The 17,898-nt window shown below is 37.4% G+C and overlaps 1 protein-coding gene across 1 annotated transcript in view; it reads left to right on the forward strand.

The window, feature by feature from the left end:
* Nucleotides 1–17,898, forward strand: part of GALNT5 (polypeptide N-acetylgalactosaminyltransferase 5) — a 46,355-nt gene that overhangs the window by 13,685 nt on the left and 14,772 nt on the right. The window contains exons 2-5 of the mRNA XM_008060027.1: nt 5,068–5,234; nt 6,829–6,948; nt 15,479–15,614; nt 16,237–16,356. Of these exons, the coding sequence (XP_008058218.1) occupies nt 5,068–5,234; nt 6,829–6,948; nt 15,479–15,614; nt 16,237–16,356 (543 nt within the window). The remainder of the gene's footprint in view (nt 1–5,067; nt 5,235–6,828; nt 6,949–15,478; nt 15,615–16,236; nt 16,357–17,898) is intronic.

Consider the following 17,898-nt stretch of genomic DNA (forward strand, 5'->3'; position numbering starts at 1 on the left):
ATAGAAATAGAATCTTGTTAGGAGGTTCAGCAATAATCCTGGAGAAAGAGGGTGGATGCTGAAGAACTAGGGGTGGCAACTGTGGAGGTGTAAGCAACTTGGAGTTGAGTTATATTTCAGCAATAAAAAAAACAGAAGTTGATAGATTGGTTTTATTTATGGTCAAGAAGAGAGTGAACTCTAGAATGGCATTTATACTTCAGCAGCAAGGTAGGTGATAATGTTGTTGACGGGAAATGTGGAAAAACTAGTTGAGTTGAGTGGGATGAAATCAAGATTTCCATTTCAGACATGTTATATGTAAGATGACTGTGATATATGCAAGGAAGATATTAAGTAGTTGCTTGGATATAATGTAAGTCTGGAATTCAGAGGAGAAATCTGACCTGGATATACATTTGGAAGATATTATCACACTTAAAACTGTGGGTATAAGTGGGATCATACATTGTACATAGAAGAAAGCAAAACCCCAGACCCAGCTCTGAGAATCTTCTGTTTAGAAATTAAGTGGAAGAGAGAGATTGAAGGGGGGAAGCCAGTGAACAATGGGTGAAAACCAGGAAAGTACAGTATCTCATAAGACAAAAAAATGGAGATTGAGGGAGGATAGACTTGTCACTTGCACCAACTGGTACTATATGGTTGATTAATATAAGAAGGTCTTGCTCCACCAATATCCTATCAGTCACTGATATTTTTTTCAATTATCAACTTTAACTATCTTTCCTGAAGTCTATATATATCATTATGTCCCTTTATACTCAGGAAAGGGAGGGAGAACCGGGATGACAAATTTACCCTGCATCTCACTTAGCTGCCATCCTAATTTTTCCTTTCTAAGTTTCCTCCCAAAATAGTCTATAAAATACTCTCCTCTTTCTCATCTACTTTTTAATCCATTGTACCCAAGTTCCACCCAGTCTCTTGTTGGGAAAATTTAGTGTCATCACTCTGGTCTTTGATGATCACCACCAGAAATTCTGAGACTTGAAATCTTATTCTGATGATTTTTGTTTTGTTTTGTAAAAAAAACTTCAGAGTTTAAAGTTTGTCTAATTTCAAAATTGTCTTTTAATTGTTGGAATTCCTGGAAACTATACAACCAAATATAAAAATGTTTATTGCTTGGAAAAACCTTGATTCATATTCTTTCCTCTTTTTTTCTAAGTATCTTTTTTTTCTAAAATTGAATTTAAATATTGTAATTCATAAGCTGGTATGACCAATTAGCACTTTCATGGACTTCAATGTATAAATTCTAAACTTGAAAGAAGCTCCAGCTCAGCCTGTAATCCCGCGCCTTTGGGAGGCTGAGGTGAGTGGATTGCCTGAGCCTGCGGGTTCGAGACCCGCCTGAGCAGCGAGACCTCATCTCAACAATAAAATCACAAAATCAGCTGGGCGTGGTAGCGCATGCCTGTAATTCTGGCTACTTGGAAGGCTGAGGCGGAAGGATCACTGGAGCCCAGCAGGTTGAGGCTGCGGTGGCCGGGAGCGGCCACTGCACTCCAGTCTGGGCGACAGAGTGAGACTCCAACTCAAAAAAAAAAAAAAAAAAGAAGCTCCAAAGGTAGTAAAAAAAAAAAAAAAAAAAAAGTTACCACTCTAACAATTCTATAAATTCAAAATAAAACTTCCTTTTATTGAGGGATTGGGGGGGGGACCCATCATTTTAAATTTTTTTTTCAAAAACAGTGTATTTCCTGTTTCAACTCATTAAGCCTTTGTGGCAAGCTGAAAGACATGGTCATTCAAAGATATATTTACTTCCTGATTTCCAGAACCTGTGACTGTTACCTTACATGACTAAAGAGTGATGATTACTTTATATGGCAATGTGATTAAGTTAAGGATTTTAAGCGAAAAAATATATATATCCAGATGGGCCCTAAATGCCCTGAATGTAGGGCTGGGCATCCCTAAATCACATGTGTCTTTATAAAAAAAAAAAAAAAAGCCAGACAGATTTTTCATCCATACAGACACAGAGGAGAAGGTGATACCAAGATGGAGGTGGAGATTGGAGTGATGCATCACAAGCCAAGGAATACCAGCAGAAGCTGAAAGAAGCAAGGAGCAAAATCTCCCCTAGAGTCTCTGGAGGGAGGGTGGCCCTCTTGATGCCTTGATTTTAGACTTCTGGTTTCCAGACCTGTAAAAGAATATGTTTCTGTTGTTTTCAGTCAGCCACCCGGTTTGTAGTAATTTGTTATGGCAGCCATAGAAAACCAGCATCAAATTTGGTATCAGGATATGAGGTCTTGCTATAACAAATACATAAGCATACCAAAGTATTATCCAAGTAACATCCAAGGAATTAGATAATGGGTAGAAGCTGGAAGAATTCTGAGTAGCATGATAGAAAACGCCTAGTTGCCTTGAAGACATTATTGATAGAAATATGGTTCTTAAGCATACTGCTGGTGAGGGCACAGAGGGAAGTGAGGAGCACAGTAGAGAAGCCTTCTACCATTGTTGAGAATGCATATGTTGTCTTGAACAAAATGTTGGAAAAAATGTAAAGAAAGAATAAGTGCTTTTTAATGGCTTAGAAGGAAAAAACACAGCATATTACTGGAAATTAGAGGAAAAATGACCCATGTTGCAAACAGCAGCAAGTTTGACTAAATTGTGTCCTACAGTCATGTAAAATTCGCAGAACTTGCAAATGATGTACTTGGACATTCAGTCAAGGAGAGAGTACCAAGCAAGCTGTTGAAAGTGTGGCCTGGTATCTTCTTTCTGTTCATAGTAAAACATGGAAGGGAAGAGCTAAATTGACGAGGGAACTATTTAACAGCTATTTTGGCAATTTGTTGTGGCAGCCACAGGAAAATAGCAAAGCCTTAAGTGATTTTATGGATTCCTCATATTAATCAGAAATGCCAGTGTATGAGTCCTTTCTCTAAAGTAAGATCAGTTTAGAGGGTCTGCTATTTTGTGTTGACATTAGATACTTGATCACTAGGTGAAGATACCTAATCAAAATATGTCCTTTTGATTTTATATGACTTGAAACTTCAAGACATGCTCTTATCAGACCTCAATTTATTATTTTAAGATTAGCCATGAATAATTAGGAGAATTAATTAACTTGACCTTAGTGCTCAAGTTCCCAAACTGGCCTATCCACAACTTGTGAGTCATTCTTTTGGTGGTTGGTTGGTTGGTTGGTTTCTTTTAGTCTTGTTTTTAAAACACAGATTCTCAGGCCCTATGCAAATCTTAATTGATTTTCTAGGGTTGAGGACTGGAGATAGATAGATAAGTAGATAGATGTGTATATATATTTTTCAAGGCTTTATTATAAACAATAATTTTAGAGAACCATAGAAATTACACAGAATAGTTGGATTTGTCTATCGTTTTTTAAGTACCTTCTATGTATCAGATACACATTTGATGTTTTATATAATATTTGTGTTTAATCTCACATCAAGTAGATTTTTACTCTCTGCTTTATAGTTGGAAAACTGAGGTTCAAAGGAGTTATATAATTTGAGCATGTATCTACCTGATTCCAAAACCCATGCTCTGACAGAAAACCAGCAGTTGAATGAAAACTGTATCTGTTCACATTTCTATATTCATCCTTTCCAGATGAATGCTGGTGGTTAAGTCATTAAACTTCTCAAACTTCCATTTCTCCTCTTTGAAGAAGTGTATAATATTGTGTATCTCAAGCAGTTTTTATGACAATTGAATTAAATTATGTACATAATAGTTTGGCAACTAAAAATAAAGTACTATGCAAACATGGTTTGCTTTACTATGATTTTTACTCTTATCTGTTTTTTTTTATTTACGGAATAAGTAAAGTATAATTATGCTATCTGGCAGAATCACCAACTCTCACAAAATGCAACATATATTGTCAGTTGCTTCTATTCTTGTGAACTTAAAGCTTCCTGAATATTTGCTTCTAGACCCAACCTGGACCAGAGTTCTAGTCATAGCTCTGCCATTTACTAACAGTAGAATCGTGGAATAGTCTCCCCATGATTTTGATTATTCACCAGTAAAAAGGAGATATGATGCAGATGGTTTGAGTATTAAATTAAAATAATGCAGAATGCTTATGGTATTTATTTAAAATCATCATTGTTACATTCATGTTACTAGCTGTTAGCAGTATGGCAAAAGTTCCACTAGGCACCACTCTGTGAAGAGGGACACGGGCAGGAAGTAGAAAAACCCAGATCCCTTGCCAGTCTCCTAAACTCCCATTTCTATGGCAGCAAAATAAAAAAAAATTTCAACTTTGGCTACTCTGTAGCAGATTCTCAGCAAGGAATCCCCAGATAGATAGAGAAGTAAAAGAGAGGTTAATTATGTAGCTCTTATGAATATACACTGTGCCATAAATTTACTGTATTTATATGCCGAATAGAAGACTGAAAACATCCTTTGGCACTTGAGATGGCCAGTTGGAAAGGCAATCATACACTACTTGGTAACATTAAATAAGTCAGAAATGCTTTCTTTTGGTTATCTAATCTGTTATATAATTAATAATGATAACAATAACAATTATTTAGAGAAGTCCCATGCCAGGAACCATGTACATTATCACTAGGCTATAAAACTCTGCTAGATAAGAATCATTAATTACCTCATTTGCAGATGAGGGAATTGAGGAACAGATGAGTTAAGGAAAGTGTTGATGGTTAAATAGCTGAGATTGCTCATGGGATTCAAAACAGAGTCTAACCACCTGTAAAGCTTATGTCCTTTCCACTGCCATATGATGCCTCCACTAGAGGTTCTCATGTCCTGCACTGCTAGTTTTTTGTGGCAACCATTGTTAAGTTATTCTTCTGCCCTTTTATTTTATATGTACCCCTACCCTTGAATAGGCACATAATAAAATTATAAAATCATTATTTATATTACATATATATATATATATATATATATATATAGGTGGTAGAGAGACGAGACGGATATATAGATGATAGAGTGAAAGTGTGTGTATATGGCACACAGTCACACTCTGTGACCTTTAAAACCATATAGTGGTTCTCATTATCACATCTCTTGTGCTCTGCTTGTGTTTCTGCCCAGGTGTGCAGAGCAGCTAGTTCACAATAACCTCCCAACCACCAGTGTTATCATGTGCTTTGTGGATGAAGTCTGGTCCACTCTGCTGAGATCTGTTCATAGTGTCCTCAACCGCTCTCCTCCGCACCTCATCAAGGAGATTCTGCTGGTGGATGACTTCAGCACCAAGGGTAAGAAAACCACTCAAGCTTTCTCTTGAAATGTCAACATTTGGTATGAAGCAATAGCAGTTTAGATGACAAAATTATAGGGTAATTTGATGAAGCATACACATTTTGCAAATGGTAAATCATTGTTGCATTTGGAGCCGTGGAGGCATAAGTGTAAACATCTATGGATATTAAAAGTCTTCCAGAGCTCTGTTCAGCTAGCTTTCCCAGGCCTCCCCTCAGCTGCAACTCCCCTGCCATGTAAGAGTTATTTTCTAACTACAGCTCCTTGGAGGTGAGCACTTTGAAGTGTCAGCATTCAGAAGATATTCTCTACAATTGCAAGCATCCCTTTTTATGGAATCTAATAAGCAGTTAATGGGATGCATTCCCTACTCCTAATAACTGAGATTCTGAAAAGCAAAGAAATGGAATCCTGTGGCTTCTTCCTCAAGAGCAAGAAATATTATGTGTTCAGTTAAGTGTTGAGGAGACAAATTGCTAATGAGTTCAGAGAGATGTTGCTCCAACAGAGTTTAAAAGCAAAATTCACCACAGTCTTGAAGTTTGTTTCTGTTTAATACAGTAAAGGATCTCACTCTTTGAGTTGTCAAATAACTTGTATATGTAGGGGATCTCACAGGTCCCATGACAACCCCATTACAAATTCCCAAAATGCAACGCATTTGAGAAAAGTTTAGAAGATAACAAAGAGACGGCAACACTAACAGAACAGCTTTGCCTTGATCTCTGACTACAGAGACATGGGCAGTTTATTTGGCCTCAGAGTTCCTGCCACAATCACACTGAGCTCCAGAAGTAGCCAAATGCCAGAGGAAAGCTGGTTGGAAACTTTAAATGCCTTGAAAACATAAACAAAAAAAATATCTAGTTACTAAGCAGATGAAAGTCTCCTTATGAGGGGCAGGTCCAGAATCTGTGAGACCTGAAGTTCTCAGGGTACTAAAGAGGAAAAGAAGACAAAATTAGTGGAAAAGTGAGCTGCAAAAGTAGTCCTGGAAGTCATTTCTACCTGGGATAGCTCTCAATAGCTTAATTATACACAGAAGTGACTGCAAACCACATAAATATACCCCATAAACATACCTCTTGTGTTTCTTTAGCTGTATTACTCTATGACCATCCAAAAGAGAGAAAACGTGATAGTCATGTCAGAGTAGAAAATGGCAGCAATCTTAACCAGCTATGGTTAACTAGCTTTCTTTTGAATTTGCACACATTGCCTAGCCTCTTTCCTAGGTCTCAGAAGGGCTGTTTGCAATGGGTGGGAGTGCAAATGAAAGAAGAGTTATGCAGAAGACTGAGCTACATTTATTTCAAGGTGAATCTACCACTTTCTTGACAAATACTCAGAAAAGGTGAACCCTCCACTGAGTCATTTTGCAACACTGAAAAGAAGAATTTGGGATTTGAGAAATCAGACAACTTTCAAGAAAATGGCATCAAGATATAGAATTATGACACAAGGAATAAAAGTTAGTGACTATAGTAATGTCATAGGTTTTGGTATTTGACATTGGGCAGACACTTCTTTTGGTACTATCCAGACCCAGTTAATCCAAGTGTTCACTTGTTTATCCTTACTCTGATACAGACTACCTAAAAGATAATTTGGATAAATACATGTCTCAGTTTCCAAAAGTTCGGATTCTTCGCCTGAAAGAGAGACACGGTTTAATAAGAGCCAGGCTGGCAGGGGCCCAGTATGCAACAGGTAAGAAGCTGCTCATTTATTTTGTTTTGGTTACATTTTTGCTCAAATTTAAAATGTTTTTTCCAAATACAACATTTAAAAGAATAGTGCAGTGACACCTATATATTCATCACTTAATTCCACCAATTTTTAACAATTTTTACAATATGTGCTTCATCACACACATACATAGACACGTGCTTATTTGTATACATTTTATTCCCTGAACCTTTCAAAAGGAATTTACAGATATCAGGACACCCCTAAGTACTTCAGTAGGAATCTCTAAGGAATACAGACATTCCCTTAATCAAGTACAACTTTCATACATAAGTATTACCTGATATATGCTCTTTTCAAATTTTCTCATTGTTCCAAAATTTTTTAAACATTCAATATATAATTAATTTTTATGTCCTGCATTTGATTGTTTGGTCTCCTTAGTCTCTCAATCTAAAATAGTCATTTTCACACAATTTATTTCCAAACTATTGTGTTGGTTTGGGTTTTTGGTTTTTGTTTTTAAAGTCCAGGCCATTTATTTGGTACAATTTTTCACATCCTGAAATTTTCTGTTTCCTCATGTTACCCACAGGATAAATGTTTTTGGCATAAATACTATATAGAATTTCTACTTTATAGGTGATAGGAATTGTGTGCAAATTGCTTCATATCAAAAGGAAGATAATGTCAGGTCACCCACTGTTGGTGACGCTTTGATAACTTGGTTAGGATGTTGACAGTTAAATCTTTCTTTTGAGAGTAAGAAATAATTTGTGGGGTGATACTTTGATCCATGAGAATAGTCTGTGTTCCTCACAATACTCTGTCCGATGGCTTTTAATATTCATTGCTGATTCTTATTAGAATCAATTATTACATTGAGAGTTGTAAAATTGTTTTTCTATCATTCCTTCTTTTTTTATCTGGCAATCATTTGTAATAAAGAAATATCTCTCTCCCTCTCCCACTTCCTCCCTCTCTTTTCTTTCCCACATCTCCTCTCCCCTCCCCTCTCATTCCCATATCACCATGGATTTAAGATGTTAAAAAAAAATTAAACATGTATCATATCAGCATTATTCTTTTTGATGTGCAAATCGTCCCAAATTTGACCATTTGGAATCCTTCGAATCTGTGTCATTTTTACCTGACCCCATAAGTAGTTGAGAACTTCAGAATTTTTTAATTCTAGGTTCCTTACTCCTGTCTTTTCTGATCTATGCCTGCTGTTTCTATAGTCCTTTCTATCTTCCCAAGAAACAATATGCCTTCTTCTTTCCCTCTGTACTTTTTAGTGTATGGGTGTCAGTGAGTGAATGGGAAGAGATAAATCTCTTCTGTCTATGTGATTCTAAAAATAACATCAGACATTTGCATTCATTATTAGATCTTTCTTTACTTCTTTTTTTCTTTTGGAATCAGAATCACTCTGTCACCCAAGCTGGAGTGCAATGGCATGATCATGGGTCACCACAACCTCGACCTCCTGGGCTCAGGTGATCCTCCTCAGCCTCCCAAGTAGCTGGGACTACCGCTGTATGTCACCATGCCTGGCTTTTTTTTTTTTTTTAATTTTTGTAATGATGAGGTCTTGCTGTGTTGCCCAGACTGGTCTTGAACTACTGGGCTCAAGCGATGCTCCCACTTCAGCCTCCCAAAGTGCTGGGATTACAGGCATGAGCCATTATGCCCAGCTCATTATTATATCTTTCTATGGAAGTATCTGTGCTCTGTAATAATCTCTGACCAGATATGATACCAGATATCATTCTAAATATTTTCTATTTTCTACCGAATCCTCACAATAACTCTTTGAGATAGGTACAATCATTTCCTCATTCTACAAATGAGAATATAGAGGCACAATGAGGCTGTGACCTACTCATACTCTTCCAGGTAGTCAATAGGAAGGCCATAATTGACACCCCAACATCCTGGCTCCAGAGTCCATCCTCTAACCTAATATACTTTGTGGCCTAGAGACATTTAGCTGCCATTCTGCCCCATAAGCTCTGGCACGGCAGATCTCCACCAGCCTGGGTTCAAGCATGTTCTGGTGGGGAATTCTCTGCTCACCCAGTTTCATTTCCTTGTAGCTAGACCTTAAATTTGGAACTCTTCTGATTCCATTGGTTTGCTGACAGAATTAGTCTCTTTGTAGTGGAAATTTTAAGTGAGCAACAAATACATCACATCAAAAGTGGCATTGCAGTGATAAATAAGATTGTTAATGAGAGAAAGCATTCAAACAAATTAAGTGGCATCCTATGCTTCATTTTCTTTTGAAAGTATTTATAAATGATGCAAAAAATAGAATAATCAAGAAATAGTTCAAGTAGGTAACTTTTTGAGCTGAGATCTGGTTGAGAAGTATTCCCAGACAAATGGAGCAAGCCATGTTCCAAAACAGAAATGAGCTTGACATATTCAAGGTAAAGAAAAAAGATCATTATTGTTGGTGGGTGCTGACCACTGGAGAGAGAGGTAGAAGAGATCCATTTGTGGAGAAAGGCAAAAGCAGGCTTTTCTAAAGATGTATGCATTACTTAAAGAGTGTAGGCATTATTCTCATTGTAATGTGAAGCCAATGAAAGACATCAAACAGTGGGGGAAACTGACTGATTTACATTTTGAAAGTTCATTCTGGCCACTATGTAGACAATGGATATTAGGGAGATAAAAAAGGAAGGTCAGTTCAGAGGCTATTATAGTTATCCAAGTATGAAGGAGGTACCAGGATAGAGGCTACCATGGATGTGGACATAGAGCCTATAGGACTTGCCATCAGATAAGATGTGAAGAGAATAAGAATGAGAGGATTAAAAAAAAAACCCTAGGATCAGAATCTAAACAACCTGGTGGTTGGTGGGGTCATAACTAGAGGAGCAGGTTTGGGATTGTAGTTGAGTTCTGGTAAATGTAAGTTTGAGATGATTATTAGACACGCATATGGAGAAAGTTGAAGACAGGATCAAATATGGGTTGCTTATATTAATAAAAAAAGTTTCCTCTGCTTGTATGGAGCACAAAGTATGCTAGTAATGACCTCTAGAATAGTCCAAACTGTTGGATAACATGCGGGCTGTCTTCAGATGAGATGTTATATGCATGATTAAAAGCAGTTACAATTGCTTGCTCAAGTGCTTGCAGTTATAACCATAAAATAACTTCTTCGGGTTTAGCAAATCTAAATGTAAATTTGTTTCTCAGTCATTCATTAACACCCTTGAGAACATTAGCTCAGTTTTGGTATAGTAACTTTCAAATCATTTTGACGATGGCTCATGTTAAGAAATAAATTTCACATCACAACTCAGTACATGTGTAATCACACATATAACTACAGTAGACATTTCATCAAATAACATGTGCAGTGGATTCTAATATCTTATTTTCCATGTTATTTATTTTTTAGAAAACCACACTAAATTGATTTAATGATTCACTAAGGAGTCTGCAAATCTCAGTCTGAAAAATCCCAGCTAGGTGTATCTTAATTGCTTGCCACTACCTAGTGAAAAGAAGTTTCTCAAACTATCTGAAAAGGACTTTTTTCCTGATTTCCAGTTATTGTTGTAGTTGTTGTTGTTGCTTATGGACCCACCCCTTTGTAAATTACAGTAAAAATTAATTATCTAAAAAATAGATATATAAAATGCAAACCCATTTTTATTATATAGATAATATATGTATCAACATATATAAAAATAGTAAATAAATAAATAAAGAATTCTAACAAATTACCATAAAATTTTAAAACATTTGTTCTCAGTCTCTATTCCCACCACCCCATAAGCTGCAGGGTCTGTGGCCCACACTTTGAGCAGCATTAGTTAGTTGAGGGTGGATGCCTGAGAGTTTGGAAAGAAGCAGAAAGGTGTGTCTCGAAGAGATGGAGTTAATAGCAGCTTTGTTGAAGGATACATCCACCTGCCCTGAAGTACCCTGGACTCCTGTGTGGAATTCAAGGGAATTCAGGATCAGCTTTAGTGGAGGACATAATTCAGAGACTGGCATTGAACAGAGCTGGAAGGCATGGTGAGTCCTCTCAAGCTCTTCTTGAGTGTTCCACAGTCCTCATAAGTAGAGACAGGCAGGAGACTGATCAGGGTCTGAAGAGTCCCATAAATTAGAGGCCAGCAAAGATACCAAGCAGTCCTTGACAGCTATTGTCCCCTGAATATTTTACCCTTTAGGATTCGAAGACTCGAAAGCTTGCAGAAGTAGAAGCCAAGTAGGCCCATTTTGGATATTATAGGTCCGAAAGAGTCATCTACAAAATAATGAAGAGGCAAACAGTAATTTCTGTTGCCATCAGCAATGTCTACTATACTTTCCATTTCCAGGGCATGTTAGGTTCTTCATCTGAATCTGATTCAGGCAAAAAAGATCAGGAGCCATCAGTTGCTTGCTATGAATGAGGAGGTTGAGAGACTCAAGTAGGATTTCAAAATTTGACAGGCAGGCCAAGGGTAAGAGGTCTCCTAGAATCATTCACTATATGATTGCCACTAGAAGTAAAAAGATGGAGGGAGTGAAGAACAGGAAACAAGCAGATCACCTGGATCTGTTACGAGTGTTGACAGACCAAGTGAGTTACTGCCCTGCCAAGAGAAGTCTGCAGTCAGGTAGTTGCGCTACTGAGAGTCAACGTAAAAATCAAATTCTCATTTCCTTCATGACATGGCATTTAGCAAAATTGCTGACATTGCTATGAGCATTCCAAAGAATCAGTTGGCTTATTTAAGGAACTGGACAAAAAGTGGCGTCTAACTCTGGGCCGACTCCAAGGTCTCCTAAAAAGCCACAGTGAACATCCTTCTGTAAAATTCTTCAACTTGTGTCTGCTGCAGGCAAAACAGATGATTTTCTTAGCATTATTTGTAAGTCTTTATGTAAAAGTAAGTGGCAAGCCAGGCCCTCATCTCTCAGGGAACCCTAAACATAACTTTCCAGTATTCATTGGTGCTGCTTCAATATCTCATGCTGGTAGATAGAATATACATGGGGGCCCATGTTTAACAAGGACCCAAAGCTGTTTGTCACACTGAGCAGCTTTAGGTTACTAAAAAAAAGTTTGTTTAAGTTACAATGAAATTCATGCTGCAGCTGGGCATGGTGACTCACGCCTGCAATCCCAGCACTTTGGGAGGCAGAGGCAAGAGGATTGCCTGAGCCCAGGGGTTCATGATCAGCCTAGGCAACGTGGTAAGACCGTGTCTCTACAATACATCCAAAAAATTAGCCAGGTGTGGTAGCTACTTGGTTTCAGCTACTTGGAAGGCTGAAGCAAGAGGATCACCTGAGCCCAGGAGTTCGAAGCTGCTGTGAGCCGTGTTTGTGCCACTTGACTCCAACCTGGGAAACAGAATGAAATTCTGACTCAAAAATTAAAACTAAAAAAAAATTCATTTGCAAACAATCCCATATTACTGGGACCCACTCTTAGGAAACAGAAAATCCTACTAGGTGACAATATTGTTTTTTGGTTTTTTGTTTGTTTGTTTAGTTAGAGTCTCACTCTTGTCGTCCAGACTAGAGTACAGTGTCGTCCAGGCTAGAGTACAGTGTTATGTTCATGGCCACCACAGACTTGACCTACTGGGCTTAGGTCATCCTTCTGCCTCAGCCTTCCAAGTAGCTGGAACTACAGGTGCATGCCACAACTCCTGGCTAGTTTTTTCGTTTTTTGGTTTTTTTTGTTTGTGTATGTGATTTTTTTTGTAGAGACAAGTTCTCACCAAGTTGCCCAGGCTGGTCTTGAACCCCTGGGATCAGGCAATTCTCTCACTTTGGCCTGCCAAAGTGCTGGGATTATAGGCTGAGCCACCATGCCTGGCTGACTATCATTATTTTATCCTTTGACCAACCTCTCCCTATCGCCTTTTCCCCTCCCCAGTTCTAATATTCCATAGCACTGTAGCATACAATAATTTACTATATATTTTCAAATAGCTAGAAGAACAGATTTTTAATATTTCTAATATAATAAATAATAAATATTTGTGGTGATAGATATATGCTAATTACCCTGATTTGATCACTACATATTGTATGTATCAAAATATCACTATGTACCCTATAAATATGTATAATTATTATGTCTATTTTTAAAAATTTGTTTAAAGATTGGGTTAATCATTCTGCACTTGGGCTTAAAAATTTGTTCAGAACAGTAAGTAATACTGTTTTTTGAGTTGAGGTGTGAGGTAGAACTTAAAAATATCCCTGTAAGATAAAGCTCAGAAAAGTTAAGTAACGTATGCAATGTTGCTAGGAAAAGCAGAGCACAGATTGAAGGCAGGACTCGGTAACTTTAATCCTATGCTTACTTTCCAAGTGTCTCAGCCTCTCAGGATTAGGATCAGAGTGTACAATGTTCATAGAAAATTCCACCACAGCCGGGCTCAGTGGCTCAGCCTGTAATCCCGTGCCTTTGGGAGGCTGAGGTGAGTGGATTGCCTGAGCCTGTGGGTTCGAGAACTGCCTGGGCAGTGAAACCTCATCTCTACAATAAATTTAAAAAAAAAAAATCAGTCGGGCGTGGTAGCGCATGCCTGTAATTCCAGCTACTCAGAAGGCTGAGGCGGAAGGATCACCGGAGTACAGCAGGTCGAGGCTGCGGTGGCCGGGAGTGGCCACTGCACTCCAGTCTGGGCAACAGAGTGAGACTCCAGCTCAAAAAAAAAAGAAAAGAAAATATCCACCACAATTAAAAATCCCATCAAGAGTCAGCCACATAGGGGGCTCCCTTTTTCCTACCTAACACAGTCTTGAGATCTTATTTTAAAATAAAAAGTCTGAAAGTGTAGCAGTGGCATGCATGTAAAAAAGGATTCTCCTTTTCCCTAAAATAAAACAATATGAAATTTCAGACTATGTTTTGAGCAGATGCTGCTTCCCCCAGGTCCTGGCAACAAATGAATGAGAATTTTTGTAGGGATCTGGGCCAGGTGGGAATTGAATGCAGGTTTGGTTATCCATCCTGCTGTCACTAGGGTTTGAGGAAGTGAATCCAGGCTCCTTTGACCACAGAATAATTCTAAGTGCACCTTTAACTGAAAGCAGCAGAAAGCCTGCTGTGAGGATAGGAACATAGATAGGATATATAGTAGAGACTACTTTTTAAACTCTGGGTCTGAATGAACCAAACATAGGAGTGATGAGAGAAGAAAGACTCTCAGCACATCCTATACCACTAAGCAAGTGGACCTTCGCAGGCCATGACCCTATGACCTTTTTATGGCAGGGAAGAGGACTGTGCAAGAGGACACCTAAGGGATGTGTTAGTCTGTTAAGGCTGCTATTATGAAATATATTAGACTAGGTAATTTTTAAACAGCACACATTTATTGCTCACAGTTCTAGAGGCTGCAAAGTCCAAGATCAGGCCACAAAGGGTAGGTGAGAGAGCAGGTTTCCCTCATGAGAACGTTGGACCAGGGACTATTTCCATGTTAATAATCACATGCACACACACACAGATACACACAATCTATTTATATAAGATCTTGTGGAACAATGTAGATACTACTGAGTGTCATTGGGGAGAGAGTGTAACTTAATAAAACTAATAGGAATAACAGGAATCCTTTTTTTTTTTTTGAGTTGAAATCTCACTCTGCTACCCACAATGGAGTGAAGTGATATGCTCACGGTCACTGCAGCCTCAACCTGCTGGGCTCAGGTGATCCTTCAGCCTCAGCCTTACAAGTAGATGAAAGCTAATTTTTTTTTTATTTATTGCAGAAATGAGGTTTCACCAAGTTGCCCATACTGGTCTCGAATCTGTGGGCTCAGGCAATCCCCTATTTTCAGCCTCCCAAAGTGTTGGGATTATAGGCATGAGCCACTGTACCCAGCCAAAAGGAGTTCTTAATAAATACTTCTGGCATCCAATTTTTTTTCTCTTATTATATTTTTTTATTGGGGTAAAATACATATAATATAAACTTTACATCTTAGTCATTTTTAAACATAGTCAGTAGAGTTAAGGACATTCACATTATTGTGCAATCTCCAGAACTCTCTTCATCTTGCAAAAATAAAACTCCATGCAAATCCATTAAACTCATTCCCTACTCCCTTCTCCTGTAACTCTTTTAATAGTACCTTCTAGTTTTACTGGTTCCTCCACTGTAATTTCTTTCACCACTATTATGTGAAGTGATTTTCCTCTTCATTATTCCTAAACCCAAATTTGTAATCTCAAAATCGCAATGGTCTTCTTTAAAAAAAACTCCCACAAATTAAAAGAAACTTCAGCAACTACCTTTAATCCTGAATATTCCCTTTAGATTCTTGTTACCCATTCTATGTGACTTTTTAGTTTTTTCCACATACAAATTATGCATCCCCCATAGGACTCCAAGGAACAAAGTTTCTTTCATTTCATTGTAGAATGAAATTATAGGGACCAGGAATTTCATGAGAAAAAAAAGACTACTATGTTTTTAACCATATTTCTGGAGCAATCCTCAACACCTTTGAACATGAAGGACGCATATTCAATATATTGTATTTTCAGGTTTTTTGTTTGTCTCTCTAGGTGATGTGTTGACATTTTTAGACTCTCATGTGGAATGTAATGTTGGTTGGTTGGAACCTCTTCTAGAAAGAGTATATTTAAGTAGAAAAAAAGTGGCCTGTCCAGTAATTGAAGTCATCAATGATAAGGATATGAGGTAAGATTGCCACATTCCACAGAATACTTCTAAGTGCACCTTTAACTGAAAGCAGCAGAAAGTGCTGGTTATGTTCCTGATATGTTTATTTCTTGAAAATCAAAAAAAATACAGTTTATCAACATATATAAATGAAAATACATGATAGATATCTTTGGATAAGCGTCTGTCATTCCAATAATCTACTTAGTCACAAATTCTTAACTCTAAATACCAATAAATCCTAATACTCATTATCTGGTCCTCTACATTATATTTGGAATATGATATACTTTTTATATTTAGCTGATCTCCAAAGTTTATATTTTCCTCGTTTTTATTATTTTTTTCCTGTGGGAAACGTACATATACTTCTAAATTGTTGTTGTATTTTTTCTTCAAAAATGTCCAGGACATTATCAAAAGAGAAGTATAAGTTCTTTTGATAATGAAGAATTGCTAAGGCAATTCAGCCAATTGATGGCTAATGCAAAATGTACTTATAAACTTTTTTGAACCACTATTAAAAGGTGGTGACCGAAAATCATTTGTTTTATTCATATAACTACATCATGGAACTGAGTTGATAAAGTATATAATGGTGTATATAATCTCACATAGTACATTTTTTTTCCTGGATTAGTTACATGACAGTGGACAACTTTCAAAGAGGCATCTTTGTTTGGCCCATGAACTTTGGTTGGAGAACAATTCCTCCAGATGTTGTTGCAAGAAACAGAATTAAAGAAACTGATATAATAAGGTAAGTGTGTGAAATGTAAGACTAGAAAGTAATCCTATGTCTTTGTAAAATTCCACAAAACAACTGTATACTGTCATTCTATAGAACATCAAGAATCACATTTCTAGCCAATAGATTACCAAAGCAACCAGTTTTTCTGAGAAATTAGTTTCCAAATCTCATTTTTAATGGTTGATTATCATCCATTCAACCCTGAACTCAGAGAAATTCATTAATGCTATTCCTATTCCCTAGGATTTATAATCTAAAAAACACATACTAGTTAAATGTGCTGCATAAATGCTATATTAATACACATAATATGGAACACAGTACAAATTAAAAGTAAATAGAAAGTAATCTAAATATCATTATAATAATAGCTGTGGTTAGGATTTTCTTTTACAGTCTAATCTTGACCCCTTCAAGGGAAAGTTGACACATTCTGTGAGTGAATTAAGAAGTAGATATAGAAGCTAGATATGAATGAAACATGGACTATTTATGGAGAAAATTGGATAGAAGAACATGGCTTAGACCTATAGCCAAAGAATGGAGTTTCCTATTACTTCCTCAGAATCCAGGCCTGCAGGAAAGTCATTCAGTCAGCTGTAAGCAGAGCAGCGGGAGTCCTGAAGTCTTCCCTGACACAACTTGAGCAGACACAAGCAAACCTCAAGAGAAACCAGTCCAGACTGCATTGCAGCATGTTTTACCTAAATTTACCCCCTCAATAAATAATACCACCTTTTGCTCCAGGTGTGATGCCTTCAGAACTGATACCCCCAGGTGGTAGAGTGGGGTTTCAAACACTTAGAAACACTAAGTGCCAGACATTGGGCTCTTTTTCACAACCCTACAAGGGAGTACTCACCTCATGGAAATAAGGAAATTGAGACTTAAAAGTATGAAGTAATTTTCCTAGGGATACACAGCTAATGGAAGAAAAATTTGGGATTCAAATCCAGATCTGCCTGAATTTAACATTCTTATTCCTTATGTTAGGAAGAAAATGGGTTCTGGATATTCTGGCAAGGGTGATTGGGATACAAGTTGAACATGTACATAAATGGTGGCTATGGGGAAAGAGGTGTGGAGCAGGAAATATGTTATCCATGAGATTGCTGTATACCCTAAATACAAAGAAGGCTTTCCACACAAATCACTTTCAGCTGACTCAGTAGTGATGGCCATGGGAGGTGATTATTGCAGACTAAAATGTAGTTTCTAACATCCATGATTAATAATAGCAGTGAAAGTTCTAGAGTTAGACTCTGGGTTTGAACCTCAATTCTACTATTTACTAGTATAGGCTTAAAGATTACTTAACCATTTTAAGTCTCTATCTCCTCATTTTTTCGTGAAGACGAAAAATGTTACTTTGCTTTCAGAATGTAATCAGGTAATAGACATGCAGTGCTTCTAAAAGTGTTTACCACATAACAAGCTGACAATAAAGTTTGTCTATGGTTGAGAAACAATATAATGGAGTGAGGCAGTATAGACTCAGACAGCCTAGTATGAGCCCAAAATGCCTTTTGTCCTTGGGAAAGTTTTTCTGAA

The sequence above is a fragment of the Carlito syrichta genome, unplaced genomic scaffold (assembly GCF_000164805.1).
Source record: "Carlito syrichta isolate Samal-C Ts95f unplaced genomic scaffold, Tarsius_syrichta-2.0.1 Scaffold304479, whole genome shotgun sequence".
Lineage (NCBI taxonomy): Eukaryota > Metazoa > Chordata > Mammalia > Primates > Tarsiidae > Carlito > Carlito syrichta.